Source organism: Bos grunniens, chromosome 8 (genome assembly GCF_055505025.1).
Source record: "Bos grunniens cultivar Pamir isolate PY7600 chromosome 8, Bosgru_T2T1.0, whole genome shotgun sequence".
NCBI classification, from domain to species: Eukaryota; Metazoa; Chordata; class Mammalia; order Artiodactyla; family Bovidae; genus Bos; species Bos grunniens.
This window is the reverse complement of record NC_141172.1, coordinates 46,737,322-46,761,700: the sequence shown is the minus strand read 5'-3', so window position 1 is coordinate 46,761,700 and position 24,379 is coordinate 46,737,322. Positions and strand designations below refer to the sequence as shown.

At 36.5% G+C, this 24,379-nt stretch overlaps 1 protein-coding gene across 2 annotated transcripts in view; it reads left to right on the top strand.

Moving 5' to 3' along the window:
* The window catches only part of ABHD17B (abhydrolase domain containing 17B, depalmitoylase), a 48,968-nt gene extending 25,420 nt beyond the window's left edge, over positions 1 to 23,548 (top strand). For both annotated transcript variants that reach the window (XM_086415508.1, XM_086415509.1), the window contains exons 2-4: positions 15,039 to 15,508; positions 19,108 to 19,287; positions 22,022 to 23,548. In XM_086415508.1, coding sequence (XP_086271634.1) covers positions 15,042 to 15,508; positions 19,108 to 19,287; positions 22,022 to 22,241 — 867 coding nt within the window. In that variant the 5' untranslated portion in view covers positions 15,039 to 15,041 and the 3' untranslated portion in view covers positions 22,242 to 23,548. The remainder of the gene's footprint in view (positions 1 to 15,038; positions 15,509 to 19,107; positions 19,288 to 22,021) is intronic.
* The last annotated feature ends 831 nt before the right edge of the window (positions 23,549 to 24,379 follow it).

Below are 24,379 nucleotides of genomic sequence, written 5' to 3'. Positions count from 1 at the left end.
TCCTGTGTCAGCATGCTTACACAAATATAAAGGATACTCATTTTAATTCTTTGTTCGTGAATATGAATTGTAAGTGAAGAAGCAGTCTAACAGCGTGAAAATAAAAGATGAACGAACAAAGGGAATAAACATCATCTCAAAAACACAGTTGGACAGAACAACAAAAATTTGGCTCAGTATTCTAAGAGATTTGAGAGGGTATTGCACCCCTAAACCAAAAGGTTTTTAAGTAAAAATTGTTTTTGTACTTTAGAGTACCAAAGTAGCAATCTGAACTGAACAAGAAGAAATTCCCTAGGAAATAGAACTGAAAGAGAAGGAGAAAAAGAAAAAATTTGTAAGTATAATAGTCCTGGGATTCCTATATAGGAATTCCTGGTAGAAAGGAAAGGAGATGGAGAGGGAATTAAAAAACAGTAGAAGAAAAATTATTTAAGTCTTGGGGCTTCAGATCAAAAGGACTTGTTAAATATACAACAGTATGAATAAAAACAACACACATTTAGATATACATAGTCTCGTAGAATTTCAAAGCTAAGGATAGAGGAAAATCTGATTTTTTTTTTTTTTTTTTTTTGGAGGGAAGAGTTTTTGTTTTAAAGGAACAAAAAATCAGACTGGTATTAGCAATCAATATTGAATGCTAACCCACATTATCATGTGGGCTAATAATCTAAATTGGGGTGGAAATTTTTTTTGAATTTGTAATTCTAAAGCATGCCTAATTTGCCGTAGGTGTGAAATCTAAATAAGAACTTTTTAAAAGTGTTCGCTAAAATATGCTTTATTTTCCCCGGGCCCTTGTGAAGGAGGGAGGGCAAATGCTTGGAGGTGTATTCTAGCAAAACCAAACAAAAAATAATCCCACAAAAGAATTAAAACATGGTATGAAACAATAGAAGAAAGATGAAAAGAAATCCTGGATAGACACACAGCTGGACTGGGAAATGTCCCAGAACATGATTGTTTCAAATTAAAACAAAATTCACTGGGATCTAAGAACGTCTTCAGAAACAACACAGATTCTATTGCACAAATTCTCAGAATAAGAAGATGGAATATATTAAATGTTATGAAAGCTTCTGAATTTTGTAAAGACTAAAAAAAGGCACAGGTCTGAGGGAATTAAAGGTTCTTCAGAAAGTCCAAATATGAAACAAACTGAAATGTGCCTTATTTTTAAGCAGTTATCAGAGTTTATAAAAGCACCTTAACACTTGGGAGTTTAGTGACCTAAAACATCACACTACCTGGATGGCAGTGGATAACACTGCAGATAATGTTTATTGTTACCCGTTTAAAAAAAATCATCCTATAGATAAAACAGAAATTTAATAATTATAAAAAACAAACTGCAAATGATATAAAATTTAATGTGAATGTAATTTTATACCCAGTTATAATGGTATTTGATTATATGGGAAGCCAGTAGAAACTTCCTGAAGTTGGTGGAACAAGAAGTGAAGATTCAAGTATAATGTTGAAAGTTATAAAAATAACCTATAAAAACTTAAAAAGTAACATCAAAATGAGCAGAGAATGGAGAAAGGGTAGATTCTCTAAATTTTTCATGATAAACATGATGGTGGAGGATAAACATATGAGTGTGGTATTAAACATCAGATCTAAAAACAAATGACCCAACATCATAATTTCTGGGATGGAGCCTGGTTTGGGTTTCAGTTTCTGGTGGAATAAGGGAAGAGGCTTTTTTTTTTTTTTTTAATCTATCCACCCATTCAACCAGCATCTGTCTATCATGTCTATATCTTTATTTTTGTCAAATTCACACAAGCATATGGTTAAAGAGCCAAATGATTCTACAAGATTTGTTGTAAAAATTAGCAAGCCAGAGTCCTGCTCTGTCTCTTTGGTATTTACCTCCTAAATAACATTATATTGCTACTTCTTATATGTTGACATCCCACTTACAAAAGGCCCCAAACTGTTACATTCTCCTTCCCACAACTTCCCCATGTACCCTTCCCATATAAGTATCATTGTATCTTTCAGATTATTCTGCTTCCTCAGAAGATTCTTCCAATGTAAACCTCTGGTCTTCTGAATTGGGAAGAATTATCTAGGGAACTGAATTCTTAAATTGACTTTCAACCAGTACTTACTTTATTTAGCCTGGAAGGAGACTACTTTTTATTTTTTAAACTTTGTTGTTTGACTTTTTTTTAAACCATGTCTTAAATTGCAATGTTACTTTTTAATATCATAGTCATCTCAATTATGCTGCCTATTTAATAATTATTTGAATATAGTATTTTCTGAACCTTATTAACTACTTTGATTATATCGTGCTGTGGATGGGTGTTTTAAGGTATGTAGTGTGTTTAAGTGTTCACCTGGAAAATGTCCCAGAAACAGATGTTACTTCTTATAAATATGAAGAAAATAATGTTTATTTGTGGAATATCTTCACCAATGTACATTGTGAACTTTGAAGATAAGCATGTTTTAGAAAGTTTTTCATTAGAAGTGCCAAAAATACCATGTTTATGGGTAGGAAAATGTGTGTCTGTTCATATTTTAGCATATGCTCAACTTCACTTTCACTTTCATGCATTGGAGAAGGAAATGGCAACCCACTCTAGTATTCTTGCCTGGAGAATCCCAGGGATAGGGGAGCCTGGTGGGCTGCCATCTATGGGGTCGCACAGAGTCGGACATGACTGAAGCGACTTAGCAGCAGCAGCAGCAGCAACAACATGTAGAGGTATGACTTTGAAATTGCACTTTATAGTCACCAAGAGTTTTATAGGAATCTGTGATATTAGCATATTCAAGTCATCAAACTGTCCTTCTGCTTAAACAGGAAGACTTGACTGAGTTGTTCAGGCATTGGTTGAGTGTATCATCAGGATCTTTAAATGTTTAGAATATTGTATGGATTGTGTTCAGAGAAATCAATTAGCCAGTAGTCACAAACATTCTCAATATTTTCTTACGGTTTACCTGCAACTCCAACATACAAGGAACCTTTTAATAACATTGTTAAATAAAATGGCGTTTAAGTTAAGATTGGATTAGACGTAAAATTTTTGTTAAGATGATAATCTTCTATTATTATTGTATCAGTTCAGTTCAGTCGCTCAGTCATGTCTGACTCTTTGCAACCCCATGAATTGCAGCACGCCAGGCCTCCCTGTCCATCACCAACTCCCGGAGTTCACTCAGACTTACGTCCATCGAGTTGGTGATGCCATCCAGCCATCCCATCCTCTGTCGTCCCCTTCTCCTCCTGCCCCCAATCCCTCCCAGCATCAGTCTTTTCCAATGAGTCAACTCTTCGCATGAGGTGACCAAAGTACTGGAGTTTGAGCTTTAGCATCAGTCCTTCCAAAGAACACCCAGGGTTGATCTCCTTTAGGATGGACTGGTTGCATCTCCTTGCAGTCCAAGGGACTCTCAAGAGTCTTCTCCAACACCACAGTTCAAAAGCATCAATTCTTCGGCGCTCAGCTTTCTTCACAGTCCAACTCTCACATCCATACAGGACCACTGAAAAAACCATAGCCTTGACTAGACGGACCTTTGTTGGCAAAGTAATGTCTCTGCTTTTGAATATGCTATCTAGGTTGGTCATAACTTTCCTTCCAAGGAGTAGGCGTCTTTTAATTTCATGGCTGCAGTCACCATCTGCAGTGATTTTGGAGCCCCAAAAAATAAAGTCTGACACCGTTTCCACTGTTTCCCCATCTATGCCATGAAGTGATGGGACCAGAGTCGGACACAACTGAGCAACTGATCTAATCTGATCAGATATGCAGATGACACCACCCTTATGGCAGAAAGTGAAGAGGAACTAAAAAGCCTTTTGATGAAAGTGAAAGTGGAGAGTGAAAAAGTTGGCTTAAAGCTCAACATTCAGAAAACTAAGATCATGGCATCTGATCCCATCACTTCATGGGAAATAGATGGGGAAACAGTGGAAACGGTGTCAGACTTTATTTTTCTGGGCTCCAAAATCACTGCAGATGGTGACTGCAGCCATGGAAGGAAAGTTACGACCAACCTAGATAGCATATTCAAAAGCAGAGACATTACTTTGCCAACAAAGGTCCTTCTAGTCAAGGCTATGGTTTTTCCTGTGGTCATGTATGGATGTGAGAGTTGGACTGTGAAGAAGGCTGAGCACTGAAGAATTGATGCCTTTGAACTGTGGTGTTGGAGAAGACTCTTGAGAGTCCCTTGGACTGCAAGGAGATCCAACCAGTCCATTGTGAAGGAGATCAGCCCTGGGATTTCTTTGGAAGGAATGATGCTAAAGCTGAAACTCCAGTACTTTGGCCACCTCATGCGAGACTCATTGGAAAAGACTCTGATGCTGGGAGGGATTGGGGGCAGGAGGAGAAGGGGACGACAGAGGATGAGGTGGCTGGATGGCATCACTGACTCGATGGACGTGAGTCTGGGTGAACTCTGGGAGTTGGTGATGGACAGGGAGGCCTGGCGTGCTGCAATTCATGGGGTCGCAAAGAGTTGGACACAACTGAGCGACTGAACTGAACTGAACTGATGGGACCAGATGCCATGATCTTAGTTGTCTGAACCGTTGAGCTTTAAGCCAACTTTTTCACTCTCCTCTTTCACTTTCATCAAGAGGCTTTTGAGTTCCTCTTCACTTTCTGCCATAAGGGTGGTGTCATCTGCATATCTGAGGTTATTGATATTTCTCCCAGCAATCTTGATTCCAGCTTGTGCTTCTTCCAGCCCAGCATTTCGCATGACGTACTCTGCATATAAGTTAAATAAGCAGGGTGACAATATACAGCCTTGACATACTCCTTTTCCTATTTGGAACCAGTCTGTTGTGTAGGTAGTCTCATTTAGTTCTAGATGGTTACTTGTTCAACACAATCTATAAAAATTGCTTATATGTACTTTGATGGGAAGATTGGTGAGGAAGGAGCACCAGCATTGAAAGCTAGTATGGATATTAAGCATGTAAACTGTGGTTCTGCATTGCCTGGGTTTGAATTCTTTTAGTTCAACACTACCGCTAGGACTTTCTCCAGTGATGGAAATCCTCATTCTGCACTGTGCGGTTTGGAATGAACATGAACTTGGGCGAACTCCAGGAGATGGTGAGGGGCACGGAGGCCTGGCACACTGCCTTCCATGGGGTTGCAAATAGTCAGACATGGCTGGGTGACTGAACAACAACAAGCACATGTGGCTAGTGTGGCTGAGGAACTGGATGTTTAATTTTAATTACTAAGTAGCCACAGATAGGTAGTGGCTCCTGTACTAGTGCAGTAAGAATTTTAAAACTAAAGGAAAACATAAGAATTACAGAAATGGCTGCATTGACCTGTATGTAAGACTGCTGAAGCACATTAGTTTGCTTAGCGTAGCTTTTATAGGCTCCTCAGCCTTAATTTCCATTGTCTATAATCATGCCATAGATCCAGTTTCCTGACTTCTGATTCTTACAGTTTAACTTTCTTTTACTAAAAAAAATAAATTATGCTAACACTGCTGCTGCTAAGTCGCTTCAGTTGTGTCGGACTCTGTTCGACCCCACAGATGGCAGCCCACCAGGCTCCACCGTCCCTGGGATTCTCCAGGCGAGAACACTGGAGTGGGTTGCCATTTCCTTCTCCAATGTAAGAAAGTGAAAGTGAAGTCGCTCAGTAAGTGTCCGACTCTTCGTGACCCCATGGACTACAGCCTACCAGGCTCCTCCATCCATGGGACCTTCCAGGCAAGAGTACTGGAGTGGGGTGCCAATGCCCTCTCCGTCATACTAACACTAGGAGGGAGATTATTTTGGTATCTCTGGTAGACCTCAACATTTTTATGTGTCTAACCTGAACTTTTCTCACCAACAGGAAAGGAAACTTACTTTGACATTGCCCAGTACATTTTGCCTATTTGCAGCTGTTGCTGCTGCTAAGTCGCTTCAGTCGTGTCCGACTCTGTGCGACCCCATAGACGGAAGCCCACCAGGCTCCCCGGTCTCTGGGATTCTCCAGGCAAGAACACTGGAGTGGGTTGCCATTTCCTTCTCCAATGCATGAAAGTGAAAAGTGAAAGTGAAGTTGCTCAGTCGTGTTCAACTCTTCGCAACCCCATGGACTGCAGCCTACCAGGCTCCTCCATCCATGGGATTTTCCAGGCAAGAGTACTGGAGTGAGTTGCCATTGCCTTCTCCATTGCCTATTTGAGAAACTCCTAAATTTTTTAAAACATAACAATTATTAGGGCATCTGTTCAATTGTACCAACAAAAACCACATTTCATAGGTGTTCTCAAATGATACATTGGTCCAGTTATTAAGTTTCTCTAGAATCTTATTCATATTTAAAAATTATATAACTCTGTCTTAAAAAGTAACTGACGTGATTCAGTGAATAGTTTTGTGAAATTTTTCTTTTCAATTTGAAATAGTAAAAAAATACAGTGCTTTGAAAAACTCCTTTCCTAAGTCTTTTTTTCCTAGTAAAGTCACTCAATCAAGTCTTTTGATCTCACATACAGTGGAGTACTTCTGCTATTGATTTTTTTTTTTTTTTGGCCGTGCTGGGTCATTGCTGTCAGTGGTGGCTACTTTCTAGCTGCGGTGCATGAGCTAGAAAGTACCCATTGTGGTGGCTTCTCTTGTTGAGGAGTCAGGAGTCGTGGCCCACAGGCTTAGCTGCCTCATGGCATGTAGGATCTTACCAGATCAGGAATCGAACCTGTGTCTCCTACATTGGCAGGCACATTCTTAACCTCTGAGCCACCAGGGAAGCCCTGTTGATTCTTATAATGATCAAAAAGAAGAAATAAACATAACCTACCTCAAAGAGATAACAGTTGCATAAGCTGTATTTCAGGCTTCCCTGGTAGCTCAGATGATAAAGAGTCTGCTTGCAATACGGGAGACCTAGGTTCAATCCCTGGGTTGGGAAGATCCCCTGGAGGAGGACACGGCAACCCACTTCAGTATTCTTGCCTGGAGAATCCCCATGGGCTGTACAGTCCATGGGGTCCCAGAGAGTCGGACATGACTGAGCAACTAACGCTCACACACAAGCTGTGTTTCTACGTACTATATATACAAATAAGAAAATGTGTTAAAACCACATATACACAAGAGAGAGGGGATATGTTTTTACATATAGCTGATTCACATTATTGTACAGCAGAAACCAACACAACTTGTAAAGCAATTACACTCCAATTAAAACAACATATAGTAAGCACCTTATTTCTAAGTAACAGCAGAAATTTTGATCATTCTAAGTATTTTGGATGCTCTTTTGGGGGCGGGGGAGTGCAGGATCTTCACTGCTGCACCAGGGCTTTTCTAGCTGCTGCGAGCAGGGGCTACTCTGCACAGCTTCTCCTTGCGGTGGCTTCTCTTGTTGCAGACCATGAACTCTCGTTGCACAGGTTCTCAGTGCATGGGCTTCAGTAGATGCAGCACATGGGGTCAGTGGTTTGCTTAGTGGCCCCTCAGCATGTGGAATCTTCCCAGACCAGGGATTGAACCCGAGTCCTCTGCATTGATAGGCGGATTCCTACCCACTGGACTACTAGGGAAGTCCTGGGTGCTCTGTCTTGACCGGAAAATAAGTATATTGCCAAATTTCCTTAATGATGAGTATCCCATTTCTCTTTATGCATTGAACTCTGTAATATATATGGCTCCCTAAAAAACCGTAACACATATTTTCCTTGTTGCTGCACTTTGGTAAATGTTACTACAGATAACATGCTGGATGTTAGGGCGGCAGTGCCTCAGTCACTTAGTGCCCTCCAGGAAGACTGAAATGAGCTTAATTTGCCTTACTTTGACACACCCCTAGGCTACTGAGCTGAATGTGATTAATCCCCTCGGTATAGTAGTATTAATGGTAATTTCCTTTGCATTAGTCAGTTGGGGTGTGCTGGGATCATGGCCTGCTTGCACAGAACCAACCTTAAATCTTATTTTGTTTTTTTTTCCCTTTCTTTTTCATAGTTGAGTATCTTCTGTACCATCACTTCTGACTTCATTCTGATCTTTGCTACCTCTTGCTCTTAATATTCAAACATCTACCTTGTTTATACATCTCTGGTGTTAGGCAGGCTCTGCTATAATTCTAACTTAATTTTTACTTTTCCGGGTTTCTTCTGGCAGTTTGAAAAAACATAAGTCTTTAATTTCTAGTTCAGTTCATTACAACAAACTCTTGAACCCTAAAAGAATCAATTATCCTTTGTACATGGTAGTAATATGAGACAGTCTGCATTACCAAGAAACTATTACAAAAGAGATCAAAGTAAGATTTTTTTTTCAGTACACGTTATTACATCAGGAATTGCCACAAGTCATTTCAGTAATTTCTTGTGTCAGAAGAAAGGAAGGAGATTATAGTATGTCATTTTATTTAAGAACGATCTTTAACACTACTAGTCTTACTGTTTTGCTGAGAAAGGACTCAGGTGTTCATCTTTTTTCCATTGTCATTGAGCAGGAAAAAGTTACCAGGAGAAGCAAGTTCTTAAATTATTATTTCATTCAATTTTCGGAACTTCCTTCTGCTATAAAAGTAAAGTAACTGAGTCCCCCCGCCAAAAGGAAAACCTTAATTTTCACAATGGGCCATCTGTTTTAACATTGAGCTGACCTTTCATTTTGTGAATTGATTGCCAAAGGGGCAAGATTTCCTTCTCCCTGGGAGACTGTTAATATTCTGTGCTTTATAATGCACTGAACGATTTTAGTAACTAGCAATGCTTTTCCTGCCTCATTCAGATTCATACATATTTATTTGATTGGTTCTATGCTGCCACCATACAGAACACCTAAGTAATTGTCACAAAATATGCTGGCTTGCTTTCTTAACATGTTGATTTGTAAACTTTTTGCCTTTTGTGGGAACTTCTGAGGTAAGGAGAATTGAGTTAATCTTAATAAACTTATTGCTTCCTTGATACCTCAGTTGGTAAAGATTCCACCTGCAATGCAGGAGACCCCCAGTTTGATTCCTGGGTCAGGAAGATCCGCTGGAGAAGGGATAGGCTACCCACTGCAGTATTCTTGGGCTTCCCTTGTGGCTCAGCTGGCAAAGAATCCGCCTGCAATGCTGGAGACCTGGGTTTGATCCCTGGGTTGGGAAGATCCCCTGAAGAAGGGAAAGGCTACCCACTCCAGTATTCTGGTCTGGAAAATTCCATGGACTGTATATGTATAGTCCATGGGGTCACAAAGATTCAGACAGGACTGAGCGACTTTCACCTCACTTCACTAGTAATTTATTAACTCATTCGTCTAAAAAATTATGTTAGAGACTTCATTATGTGTAAGATACTTTGCATGGCACTAGTGGTACAGAATGACCTTTCTTCATATATTTGTTAGCCTGTGTATCCTTCTGTCTATTCATGTTTTGTCCATTTCCTCTCTTGAGCTTTTTGTTATTTTCTTGTTTATGTAGAAGTTTCTTATTTTAGATATTAACCCTCTGACTGGATGGTTTTGGATGAAGAAATCATACTTCCCAAAGCATTTTTTTACTGAATAGAAATTCTTTATTTGGTTGAAGCTAAATTTGCTAGTGTTTTCTCTTTTATGGATTTTTTTTTTCCTGAGTTGTATTAGTTTTGACTTTTAGAGTTATAATCCATCTGGAGTTTGTGTTCTACATACCGAGAGGTAAGGATACAACTAGTTTTTGGGTTTTTTTAATACAGTTTTTAAAGGTTACTATTACTGAAGCTGTGCAACCACCATCCAAGTCAAGTATTGAGTGTTTTCATTAAAAAGAAACCCCATACATACTCTATAGCCATTGTTCCCCAACTTTCCATGCTCCACAGTGCTTGAAAACCAGTAATCTCTTTCTATTTTTATAGATTTGCCTATTCTAGATGTTTCATATAAATAGAATCATAAAATGATCTTTTGTGACTGGCTTCTTTCAAGATCCATCCACTTTGTAGAATGCATCAATATTTGGCTCTTGTTTTTATTCAGTATTTCATCATATGGATATCCCACATTTTGTTTATCAGACGATGACCATTTGGATGGTTTCTGCCTTTTTAACTATTATGAATTATGCACTGTGAACGTTCATTTACAAGTTTTTGTGTAGACATATGTTTTCATGTCTCTTGGGTGTATACCTAGGATTAGAATTGCTTAGTCAAGTGGTAGCTCTGTGTTTTAAGTTTTTGAGGAACTGCCAAAGTGTTTCCCAAATAATTGTACCATTTTACTTCCTATCAACAGTGTTATGAAGGGTCCAAATTTCTCAATATCCTTGTCAACCTTTTTTTTTTTTTTTCAATTGCCACCCTAGTGGGATTGAACTGGTATGTTGTGGCTTTGAACTGCATTTCACTAATGAGTAATGATGGGGAGCATCCATTCATGTGTTTATGCACCATTTGGATATCGTCTTTGGGAAAATGTCTTTTCAGATCTTGTTCATTTTTTATTGGGTATTTTTGTTGTTGCTGTTCTGTTACTCGAGAAATTAATATATTTCACCAGTCATTTAACTTATTCATGATATTTTTTACTTTTAAAGCTTGTCTATAAATCTGTCTTCTTTTTCATTTAGCATTTTAGATTTTGCACATCTTTTTCTCTTGATAAGTCTTGTCTGAATATTCTTTCCATAAAACTATGATTATGAATTCAGGTTCCAGAGTCATTCTGCCACTTATTAGTTCTACCATTTACTAGCTGTGTCACCCCTGGCAGGTTTATAACTACTCTGTGCCTCTCTTTCCTCAATTGGAAAACAAGTATAAGGGTAGTCTTTATGTAAGAGGATTATTGAAAGAATTAAGTGAATTAATATGTGAAAAGGATTAGTACAGTGCCTGACACTTTAGGATTAGTAAGTGCTCAGTTACTGCTATGAAAAGTGAAAGTCGCTCAGTTATGTTCGACTCTTTGCGACCCCGTGGACTATCCAGTCCATGGAATTCTCCAGGCCAGAATACTGGAGTGGGTAGCTTTTCCCTTCTCCAGGGCATTTTCCCAACCCAGGGATCGAGTCCAGGTCTCCCACATTGCAGGCAGATTGTTTACCAGCTGAGCCACAAGGGAAACCCTCAGTTACTGCTAGTTGCTGTTAGAAGTAGTGGAAGCCTTTTCTAAGAACCTTTTTTTTTTTTTTTTGGTCTGTTAATTTTTCTGTTGCTTTTTGTTCTCTATTTTGTTGATACCTACCATTAATTTACCATAATTATTTGTGTTTATATGCCTTCTTGAAGTTTAACATCCTGATAAATATATAAAGCTAAACATTTGTAATAAATGACTATAATTACTTCAGGTGTTTCTTAGAAACTGTCAGATATTTCAGAATTCCCTGTCAGCCCATGATTAGGACTCCATGCTTCCACTGCAGGGGACATGGGTGTAATCCCCGGTCAAGGAACTAAGATCCTGCATGCCCTGTGATGGGGCACTCCCCAAAGAAATTATATTCTTGCTTTTCTTCTGTGTCTTAAGCTCATCAATATTAATATTCTGATCAGTTCAGATGACAGTGCCCCTGCACATTTGTACTATTTCCAATCCTCTCCATATTGGTATTTCTCTGAAGTTTTGATTCTGGATTATTAGGGATATACTTTGTTGCTTTTTTCCTTCACTGCTTATTTACTAAAAGAAACAGATGTTATATTAACTCATATCTCAGACTTCTCTTGGATTTCTTTTCCTTTTTACTAAAATTTTTCAAAGAGGATCTCGGTTTAATCTGAGTTCTTGTGTTCTTGCAGATATCTTTATTTTGTCCTCATGTTAAATTGGTATGTTGTCTCTCTGTGAAATTCTAGCTTCAAAGTTTTTAACTTATTTTAAACCTATCCCTTCAGCGTCTTCTGGTTTCTAGCGTCACTATTGACAAGTTAGATGTTCATCTGATTCTTGTTCCGTTGTAAGTAATTTCTTCTTTTTGGAAGCTTTCAGATTTTTGTTTCAGTTTTAATATCAACTGTAATTTGTCTAACTGTGAATGTTTTCTTAAATACCTTCTTGGCATTCTGAGCTATTTCGGTCTGAATTTTCTTTTATTCTGAAAAATTACTAAGATTGTCTTTATTTTATCCTCTGTTTTTTTTGGAGGGATTCTTATATAATATTGATATTAGTTTTTATTTCTACTTACATCCTCCTTAAATTTTCTTCTTTATTTTCCATCTCTTATCCTCCTGAAAGCTTCTGTACTTGGGAATTCCTCATCCTGATTTTCCAGTTCACTAATGTGTTCTTAAACTCTTATTGATACTTGTACCCATCCACCAGTGTAATTCTTTGTTTCAGATACTGATTTTTCTATTGCAGAGATTCCAGTTGGATTTTTCTTTCTGACATTTTTTTCTGCTTCATCTTTAAGTTTTCTCTTCTCTCTCTCTCTGTAAATAAGTTTATTATAACTTATTTTAAATCCCTATTTTTGTTTGGTCATAACTGTTGTTTTCTACCTGTGATTATTTTGTTGCCAAGAAATAACTGGTAAATGACATGTTTATATTCAAGTGAGTTATATAAAAAAATTGGGTTTAAATTATCTAAATTTAACAAGATATTTCAGTGACTTATCAAGAATAAGATATTCTCCCTCAGTAGTTTGCTCAGTTCTGATCATAGTAAAACTTAGGTTTGTTTTATTTATATTTTCTGTTGTGGAAAAATTTCACATTTATAGGAAAGGAGAGAATAACTTTTAAGCAAGTCTGTGTTGCTGCCCTATCAGAGCTGTTATTAGGAAAGCAATAATTTCCAAGGTTTTGTTATTAAGTGGATACTAGTTATGTGGATTCAAGGCAGTGGAGGTGGGAATAATTTCTTCTGCCACCATTAAGAAAATTAGGTTCTTTCATTAGACTTGACCGTGGCACAACAGATTTTTCTCGTCTTCATCTTTTCTTTGGTGTTTATCTTCAGAAGCATCTCTGCAGCATTGTGTGTGTTCAGTCAGCCAGATTTATTTCAAAATTACTATAGTATATAAAAGTCTTCATGTTCAAGAAGTAAATTACAGGAACATAGTATAGCCAATAAGCTTTTAATAGGCTGTTCAGAGTGAGCAGTTGGTGGCATGTAAGGTAATTGGAAGTGAGAAATAACCATAGGCAGAGTATTAAACAGATGGCACTGATATATTGTATCTTCTACCTCATCTTTTTCCAGATCATCTTCTTTGTAACTGACCCTTTGAACTTCTTTCTCTACCATCCCTGCCAGATCTTTTGTTCACCTGGCCAGGATAATAGATTTGTAACCAAATTCTGCAGTAGACATCACTAATTTGTCGCACATTCTTTGTCTGGCAAACCCTGGGTATCCCCTCAGAATCCTTCTCAGCACAACCCTTCATGGAACCAATTAGAATTATCATCATAGATGACAACTAGTTGTCATTTCTGCTCTATCTGACTCTTTCCAACCACAGTAAGACATTAACTTACTCAGGTTGTATTCATTTTGAAGGCTGAAAGGGAATAAAGATAGAAATGCAAGTAAAATGCTTCCCTTTCTGCCTTTACTTTACTCATCTTTTAAAGGCTTTCATATCACTCCTACCCTTGCTTGCTTCTTTCTCTGATGTTTCTGCTGCTTCTTTCTACCTACTCAATTTATACATGGAAATTAACACATTTGTATTAAGCAATATAAACTAGATTTTGAATCAGTAATTAATGAAATAGGCATCCCTTTCTTTATGAATTCAACACTTTAGTCACTCTTCTGAGTGATTTTTTTTTTTTCATTTTTTTTGGTATAATGAAGTACTTTTTTTCCTATCCTTTATTTAGATTTTTTAGAGAAAATTAGATGACATTAGACCAGACCAGAGAGACCTCTGGTTACTCTGGAAGGTGTTTGTTTTGAATGCCTTCTTACTGGAACTAAGTAATGGTCTGCCAATAAAAAGAGATAAGAATTTAAGAAAGGATAATTAGAAGGAAATGCTGGTAGGGCAAACAAATAGTACTTTATTTATGTTCCTGAGTTAATATGAACTGTGGATACTTTTAAAATATTGATGAAAAAGGCACAGGAGAAAGTGGACCATTTCTGAGTGTCGACTATAGCCATTATTACCATGTTAAATGCTTTAACAATATCATTGTATTTGTTCTTCACGACCAGTCTGTTCATTGTAGGCATTTACTTAAACGAAGACAATAAGAGTCAAAAAGGTAAATAATTTGCTCAAGGTTATATGGTTAACAAGTGCTACCCCCAACTCTGACTTCAAACGTTCCACTTATTTCTGTCCAACCATTTGAAAGTTTTCCTTGAGCAGATTTTACCTTTTTTTCCATAATAATGCCTTCTTGATTTGGGCAATAATTACATACATAACATATATTGATTTTAATGTCTTATAGGTTATTTAGGCCGCTGGCACTATGGCTGAAATAATAGGCTTCTGAGTCAAGTAGTGTTCTCAGCCTTTGAGGCAGTATGACCTAGGGATGTAGGACGATGCCTGAGCCTGGTGTAAAATCCTGGCTCTGCAGCTGATTGACCTTGTGCAGGTTTCTTTCTCAGACTACCAAAGAGGACTGCTTAGAGGATTAAACATGCGAAAAGGCATAGTACACTTAGCACAGCGCCTGATAGACAGTAAGTGCTTCATCAGTGCTATTATTATATGTTTATTATGTTAAATCCCTAACTTCTCTTGAGATTCTGAAAATTTTCACTGAAATTACAAACTAAAGATATTTCATACCTCCTTTGTTGTTTTTTGTGGAGAAATATCAAATTTATACCCCTATTCTCTGGTATGAATATCATTTTTCATATTTTGGTTAAGTATTACAAGATATCACTACTATTTGAAATGTGTCATGTAGTATTTGAATCTGTTTTCTGCTCAGGAGTATTTGCCTCACCTCAGGATTTAATGTGTTTCTACAAAGATGCCAAAAATCTGTTGGGGCAAGGATACTTCATGTAACAGTAGTAGACACTGACCACTAGTAGAATTTACTGGTTGGTGTCTTTGTTTTAACTTTTATTGTATGTAAATGCAGAATGCACATTCAGTGATTAAAACATTGACTATTTTCTTTTTCAGAAGATGAATAATCTTTCGTTCAGTGAGCTATGTTGCCTCTTCTGCTGTCCACCTTGTCCAGGGAAAATTGCTTCAAAGTTAGCATTTTTGCCACCTGATCCAACTTATACGCTGATGTGTGATGAAAGTGGAAGCCGTTGGACTTTACACCTATCAGAACGAGCAGACTGGCAATATTCTTCTAGAGAAAAAGATGCCATTGAATGTTTCATGACTAGAACCAGTAAAGGCAACAGAATTGCCTGCATGTTTGTGCGTTGCTCACCCAATGCCAAATATACTTTACTCTTCTCACATGGAAATGCTGTTGATCTTGGTCAGATGAGCAGCTTTTACATAGGACTGGGATCACGGATTAATTGTAATATATTCTCATATGATTATTCTGGATATGGTGCAAGTTCTGGGAAACCAACAGAGAAGAACCTCTATGCAGACATAGAAGCTGCTTGGCTTGCTCTTAGGACAAGGTAAATAGTGATTGGAAATTGTTTTCCACACGCTGAAATTGTCTTGTGTAAGAATAATATGTTTTTGTAATACACCTTGAAGTACTAAGTAGAGATTATATTTACCAGTATAAATCTATAAATAGTTACAGTTTTAGATTATAATTTTAAATTTTGTATAATAGCATAAAAGAGTTTGATAAATTATGTGTGTGTGTGAGAGAGAGATTCTTAAAAATTTATTTAAGCCAATGAAAAATGTTTGGCTTTAGAAACTTATTAGAGAAAAAGAAAACTTACTGGATTGTGGTATTAAAATGTTTATTCAAAGTTGCAGAATTTCAAGAGAGAAAAAACAGTGATTTAAATAATCATTCACTTGATCTGTCATTAACAGAATAAGAGACTAGATTGCTTTTGTTCAGATCCTAAGCAGGATTTGCATTATTTTATATAACTAAAAATAAATAGAAATTACATTAATCATCTTTTAGTCGCCAAGATACTTACAATTTTTTCTTGAAAAATATTGCAGTTTTGTATACTTCAGTGCATTTTCTCATCAGACAGATAATGTACACTAAATAGAAATAATACCTTAGTACAAATTATTCCTCATTATACATTAATAAGCTGCCTGAATTCCAGAGTATTTTAGAGTACATAGAGAAAACTTCCCATTCCTAATTTAATCTTTAAATATTAATATTAATGGTTTCAGTTGGCTGGGAAGAACTTCCTCAATTTTATTAGTAGGTATAATCTTTTTAGAAAATGTCTTTAGAAACATTTACCCCCCCCCCCCAAGATGTATAATAGAATTATGGTCTCATAGCAGAGTTCTGTCCAGGGAAAGAACTGGACAGAAGTGTATAAAGGAGATTAAGTCAATTGAAATGATATGAGAACATATTTCTAACAAGTAAAAAAAAAAGAGATGGTAAGTAGTAATTAAGTAGCTTCGGGGTGGGAGGGAGGCAGGCATAGAAGGGTAAATATTTATAAACGTCCGAACTACCGTAAATGACTGCAAAATCTGCTTCAGTTACACTGGTATCAATCCCCTCAGGCATACAAACAAAAGTGAGTGCCTCCTTTCAGAGTCAGCCAGTTGAATATAGTATAATACTTGTCAGGAAAATATAATTTTTTAAATAACAGATTTATTGCAATATAATTCACATACTATAATCAACTTCAGTGAATTAGTATAGTGATAAAAGCAGAAAGCCTTCCTTACTAGTGCTAAGTAAAACAAAAGTATAAATTTATTGAAGTAAAACATTATTATCCAGTTAGGTGTTCTTTCTCGGAGAAGGCAATGGCACCCCACTCCAGTACTCTTGCCTAGAAAATCCCATGGATGGAGGAGCCTGGTGGGCTGCAGTCCATGAGGTCGCTAAGAGTTGGTCACGACTGAGCGACTTCAGTTTCACTTTTCACTTTCATGCATTGGAGAAGGAAATGGCAACCCACTCCAGTGTTCTTGCCTGGAGAATCCCAGGGACGAGGCAGTCTGGTGGGCTGCCGTCTGTGGGGTTGTACAGAATCGGACACAACTGAAGTGACTTAGCAGGTGTTCTTTCTATGTTTACGTAAAAGAATCCCCTCTTGTAAGTGGTCAGCTTTATTATTTTTCTTTTTTAAGTTTTCTCTGATATCAATTTAAAAGAAATGTTCTAAAATGATTTCTTATCTTGGTTAATCTTTTTATACATTTGACCAGTATGACTGAAGAGCAGGAACAGAATAGGTAAATTATCTCACATACTCGTTTACCATAGAATTTCAGACTTGTAATTTCTCTTACATTGAACCCTAAATATGGTTAGAGGACTTAGTAAGTATAGGAAGTCCTGAAAACTTTAACTTTTCTGTTTCTTTGCTTAATGAAGAGGTTGAGTTAAATCATCTCCAAGATTCTTTCCAGTTCTTGAATTCTATCATCTAATAAAATATGTGTAATTAGAATGCATGCCTTTCATTTCCTTTACTGGATTAAAGTAAAAAGTTAGGGTTTAAGTAACAGGAAGGGAAAAAATAATTAATGAGCTTAATTATTATTTGAGTAACTTCCTTTTAAGGGTAATTGAATATTTATAACCCACATTACTGAACTTCTGATGGATCAACAGAAAATAAGGGACTAATACTCACTCTGTGGCCTTTCCCCCACAGTCTCTGAGCTCCTTATCTGTGTGCTGTAATAGAAAAAGCACTGGACCTGGAGTCAGTATACCTGAGCCTAATTATAGGTCTGTCATTAACTTACTCTGACTTTGAACATCTGCTCAGTAAGCAGCTGACCTAGATTAGATGGTCTCTAAAGTCCTTTCCAACATGTACTATTCTGAAATTCTGTTTCTGCCTCAAGTCCTCTGATGCTAAATTGGCAGCTGCTTCTGCTACTTTGGAGCCTTGCCATTGCTAGCTTTAGCCTAAAACCCGTCATTGCCACCAAATGTTCATTTTCCTAATTCCTTCATTCCTATAAAGCTAAGTCTGTTGCAAACAAACAAAAAAAAACTTTTCTTAGTTTTGTTACATTTAGAGTCAATCTGGAGTAACTCGAACCCAGTCTCTGGGCCAGGGTCCAAATTCTTGTGTAGAACTGATTTGAAGAAATTGTAAGGCAGTACGTCACCACCTAGATAGTTCGAATAGTCTTGTGCCCCTGGCAAGAGCTATAGGAAGCACAAGGGTTTATCTTACTATTTTCCTGGTAAATATTCAGATTCTTTTACCTTTTCACAAAACTAAAAACTGTTGTGCAGATAACTGTCAGCATCCAGAAATGACTGCTGTCAGACCACTAAAGTAGAAAAGCAGTGTACTTGATGTGACTCTAGCCCTTAATCGCACATTCATAAGCTCCCACAGTACCTCACTTACACTGCCAGTAGTTTATAGTTAGGACAATTATATTGTAGAAACATAGTGTGTATCCAGTATTACTGAAGCATTTTTAAAGGAATTAAGGTAGTTCTCTTGAGATTTTGTCATGAAGTCTATTCATAAATCACCAAACCATGTGGCATTTGAAATTCCCATTCATCTGTTGATCTTTTTCCACATTAGTCCATTTCTATGGGTGAATAAATGCAAATCTCAAGAAAATAAGTAGTTTGCGCTAGGCTATAATACATATATTTTATTCATTCCCTACTGTTAACTATGACCAACTTCAGAAAATAAAAAGAGCCACTTTTAATACCTAGAGAAATAAAGAACCTCTGTTACATTGAACGGAATATAAAAACTGAATCTCCATTAAAATATTAGTGACATAGTATGTTCCAAATATATTTAATAGTAAGCTACATTGAATTGTATAAATGATTTAATAAATTCATTCTTTAAGGTTAACATTGTAAGAGACCTCAGCTACTATTTTTTCAAAAGATGGAATGGAAACCGATGAAATAAATGAATATAGATTTTATTATGGCATTAGATATGGTAGTGGTGACTAAGAAACTTAAATTTTAAATATAAATTTGTTGGCATTGTCTCATTCTAAGTCATTCTTTTGTAAGATTAAGTACTTACTAGTGACTGAACATTTCATACCAGTCTGACTCTACAACCCTTTTTTTTTTTTAAACTTCTGTACTATGTAGATATGGCATTCGCCCTGAAAATGTGATTATATATGGCCAGAGTATAGGGACAGTACCATCTGTGGATCTTGCTGCTCGGTATGAGAGTGCTGCTGTTATTCTTCATTCTCCTTTGACCTCAGGAATGCGAGTTGCTTTTCCTGATACCAAGAAGACCTACTGTTTTGATGCATTCCCAAAGTAAGTATTAATATGCAAGTAGTTTAATTCAGAAAAATTTTAGAAGGAATTTTTTTCCATCGCTCAAGGTATTCATGATACAGTTTTCTCAGCCTTGAACTCCTATTAATATTTTACATATATTATCGAAATTGTGAAATAATTAATCTGTGAAGAGGGTGGTGGCAGGACACCAGTCAGCAGGCTGAAATGTTTGCGCAATAGTAACCTAGGTGAAAAGTGCTGTGAGCCTTATTCCCCAGACAGTGGCACTCGTATTGGAGACAAGAGAATGAATTTGAGAAGTAAAATTGATAGAATAAATGTTAGACTGTATATAAACAAAAGAAATTGAATATAATTCCCAGATTTCTTTTTTTTTTTATTATTTTAATATTTATTCATTTATTTGGCTGCACCAGGTCTTAGTTGCAGCATGTGGGATCTAGTTCCCTGACCAGGGATCGAACCTGGGCCCCCTGCTTTGGGAGCTGAGAGAGTTAACCACTGGACCAGCAGGGAGGTCCCCCCAGATTTCTGTTGAGTTGCTAATGGGTGATAGTGCCATCCAGTGAGGTGCATAATACTGAAGGAGAGGAACAAGTAGAGGGAAAAGGAGATACATGTGCATAAAAATAAGTGAATGATGTCTCATTAGTGATATGTTTTACAAAAGAAATGAATTGCAAAAATGTTGTCTTAAATGAACCAGAATAATTATTGCCCCATAAGTCTGCAAACATAAGTGTTAGATTTAAAAGGAGGACTACATTTCTTCATGTCTCTCAACGTAGAATGATAGTTCGTGCTAGCTCCTCTTCATCATTACAAAAAAATTGATGGCCTGTTTTTCCCAATAAAGGGAAAAGGCAAGAAGTGAGAGCCTGGCAAATTTCAGTCTTACTTTCTTTCTCAAATGGGCAGCAATACGAAGGTTTTTTGTGAATGATAGATGGGCCAAAGGCCAAAACATCACTCAATTATTTATAAGAACAGCAAGGGTCATTTCAAAACCATTTTTTCTTCATTAGCCTAAAGGCTTACTTTGGTAGGCAAGCTTATGGGAGCATATGATCCTATCACCAGAGCAAGCCTATGGGGTTTTTTGGTTTTTACCTTTTTTGGGGATTTGTTTTGGTTTTAGAAAATGGTAGATTGGAGGGTATATGTGTTATACTGTTTTGCTGAATGGTTGGAATGATAGGGAGACATTTGGGGTAAACTACTGCCAAGTTATGTGTCTGTCTGACACCCTCTTTCGTTTTAGCTACACCAACAGAAGCACTAACAGTAAACTGTTTGAAAAACATACATTTCCTTTTTTGTTTAATTCCTCTATTATGGAATAGTTGGCAGCAAATAATATACCCAAGCATTTCTCCTTACCAAATGTTGCCTTGAATTATTTCATTGATGTCTTCTTTTTCAAGACTCTATCCTCATTTTATGCTTATAATACCTAAATGCCTTGGCGTCTCTCTCTCTCTCTCAGGAAATTTTTAAAGAATTGTTATTTGTAAGGCTTCTTTGTATAGTTTGTCTCTTCCAAATTGCCCTTTTTTTATTGTTTATTTTGATCCTTGTGTTACATTTAAAGTATTCTCCTCTGATGTCTGATAATTCTTGGTTGGTGCTCATATGGAAAAGTAAGGAATTAAAGAGCTGACCTGAAGTGGGTGATTAAGACTTGTTGACTGAGTTTCACTATCCAGTGATCTGGTCAAGCCGATTAGTTGGGGATTCCCATGCTGCTCATCAGAATTTATTTATCTTTCCTCTTAAGGCAAATATATAGTCTCCAAAGAAGACTCTTCCTACATCTATGCCTTAGGAATGAAGGCCTGGATGCCAGCATGTATATGTTTACTTGTTATTTGATATCTCTGCCTTAAACTGTGTCTGTAATCCCCTAGTCCACTAGGTACAGGGAAGTTACCCAGCTGCAAAAGCAAGGGGAAAGAAAAGAACTGGGGCAGGGGTGGCTAACTACTTCTTAAAGAGACTTTGAACAAATTCTATAGATTTGAATCACCTGCCTTCATCCCCATGTCAGTTCCTTCTGGAGTATTCCGTAGTACAAATTGGGCTGGTTCTTCACTTTACCCTTCTATCCTCTTAAAATTGTGTTTTCTCCTACACTTTTAATCTATTTTCTCACATACTCATCTGCTTTCCTGTTCCAAAATGTTGTATTTTATTTTAATTTTTGTGAGTAAATACCCTAAAAAAATATATTTTGCTATCATTTTAGTAAGAGATTAGGAGGGAGAAAAAAATATGAGTGCAGAGAGGTATTAAGTTAGCACATAGCTGAAATAGCCCTTGATTTCCTCCTCTCCTTGCAACCTAAGTTTCTGTTCTAAATACCAACATTGTAGAAAGGAGAGACTCCCCTGGCTGTCCAGTTGTTAAGACTCTGCACTTCCCATTGCTCTGGAACTAAGATCCCACATGCTATAGAACAGCCAAAAAGAAAAAATATCTGTAGAAAAGCAAACTAAGGTGACTGTAATAATTGAGTCATTCTCTCAAACAGAAGTGCATGAAATTAACATCTTCAGATAATCTTAAAGCAGGGAGTAATGTAAAGATGACTTTTGAATCTTATTTCTAATCTAAAAGGTATCTATCCCTCTGAATTGATTTACAGGTGGTTCTGATGTTTGAATTATCTAATATAACACAAGAAAATCTGTTTTATGTTTCCTTTTCATACTTAATTTGTTGACTTCTTCCCCCTTCTCTTTTCCTACAGCATTGACAAAATCTCTAAGATAACCTCTCCAGTATTAATAATTCATGGGACTGAAGATGAAGTAATAGACTTTTCACATGGTCTCGCATTGTTTGAGCGTTGCCAAAGACCTGTGGAGCCTCTGTGGGTTGAAGGGGCAGGTCACAATGATGTGGAACTTTATGGACAATACCTTGAAAGATTGAAACAGTTTGTGTCACAGGAACTGGTAAATTTGTAAAATATTCTGTAAATTTGCATATTGGATTTTCTTTTCTTGCTGAACTGCACTCTTTGGTAAATAACATAAAACCTGAAGGTTTTGTTTGCAAATCATGTCAGTTGCCTTCATAAATGTACAGGTAATGATTTGTTAACAGACTTAATGAAGGTTTTAATTACCAAACTAAAAACTGGAAATAACAGTATCATGCAGTCAGGCTATGTAATTTATATTTTTTCTGTGAATTTTTTTTTAAACATCAAGATGAGTACTGTATGAAATTTTAATTCTATAAAATCAAATGCTATAAAAGTATTGCCAAATGCTTTTGCATATCAGAAACAAATTTATAAATATTTTTAAAACATCTCAATGTACTAAATCTTATCCTGGTATAAAAATGTAATATTCTTTCAATAAAAAGCTGTATATCTAAAACAGTTCAAGTACTCATAATAAACTATATGAAAACATGCAAGTTCACTAAAGATGACCCTGTTGTACAGGGATAGAGATTTAAAAGGTTATTTTATTGTAAAATACATTGAATTTTCTGTATTCCCTGGTTATCATACATTTTCTCCTTAAAAAAAAAAAAATGATGTAAGTCTTAATTTTTATGCCATCTGTTAATTTACCAACTAGTTACCTTTAAATGAGAAGTCACGATAGAACTGAATTTGAACTAGTTTTGAGTTTTAAGTTTGGTACTGTGAGGCAACTACTTAAAATTTTCAAATTAGTAATTTAAAAGGCATTTAGAGCTTCAAGAATGATTTTGTACACAATGTTTTAAATTTTGACTAATCCCGTAGAAATGCAATACTATCATTATTAGAAAATCTGAAAGTCCATTAGATGTTCCTTAAGACTACACACAGACTGGCTGTTCAATCCGTTTTCACTCTGACTATTTTTAAGAATAAGACCTGTTGTTTTGAATTACTTTCTGAGAATTTCATGGATTTACTCCTGGATGCAGGAGATAAGAAAACATTTAATTCATAACTTTTATAATAACCAATGTAGTAAAAAAAAAAATAAAGCTCACACACAAAAACTAAGTTGCCTTTCCTTGAATGAATACTGCTTGAATAAAACAATGAAAGAAAAATTAAAATTAATGGTATGTAGTCTAATTTGTAAATGAATGAATATACACACTGTGGATATATTTTAAGGCCTTATGTAGTTTTAATTGTTCTGCTTGTTCTGTGGTTATGTCTAAGACTATAGTATATGATTCTCTTCAAAGTATATCAAGTATTGTGAATGCTTTGGTTCAGATGTGTCGAATTAATAGTAAAACAAAAATATGCCACTCAGCTGTGCTTGTTTTCCTTCTTCCATGCTCCTCACTTCCTACTTAAAATAAGGACTGGAAAAAAATACCATTGATCTTTATAGTATATAGATCTATAGTTTTCTAAATTTTATTATTATTGCTTTCTTTTAAAGAGACTTTTTCCTTCTTATGATTGTCTTCAAGCCTAGATAGTTCCTTATTTGTACAACATACCCCAGAGTTTGGCTAAGTGGGTTTTTTTATATCTATATATATTATCACCTGGGAAAATCAAAATATTGATCATACTACTTCAGTATTTACTCACTCATTCACCAGGTACTTACTGAATGTTTAAATCATTCAAAACCCTATGCCAAATAAAGGTAGACATCAACCTTGTCCTCAGAGACTTCGCAGTATAACTGAGGAGACAGATACTCTATTGCATGAGTATTATTACTGTTTGTGTAAGACTGAAGAAGATTTATAGGGTATTAGAATAGGTAAAAGGCATTCTTGAGAGGGAACATGGGGAGAGAGAAGTCGAGGAGTCCCACAAAGAAGTGGTATCTGAACTGAGCTTTGAAGGATAACTTAAGAAAAGACTAGACCTGGGTGGCCCAAAAAAACATTCCTGGCTGAGGGGAACAGTATGTGGAAGCCTAGACGAAGGATATGGTGTGTTTGAAATTAAGAAGACTTGTCAGGGGTCAAGGGGAAAGGATGTCATAAGGATGAGGCTGGCAAGCTAGTTAGGGGCACAATTGCACATGGTATGATTATTCTGGAAACAGAAAGCCACTGATAGAAATATGAAACTATACTTATGAAGAGCTTATGGAGGAAAAATACCTGGAGATTGTAGCTT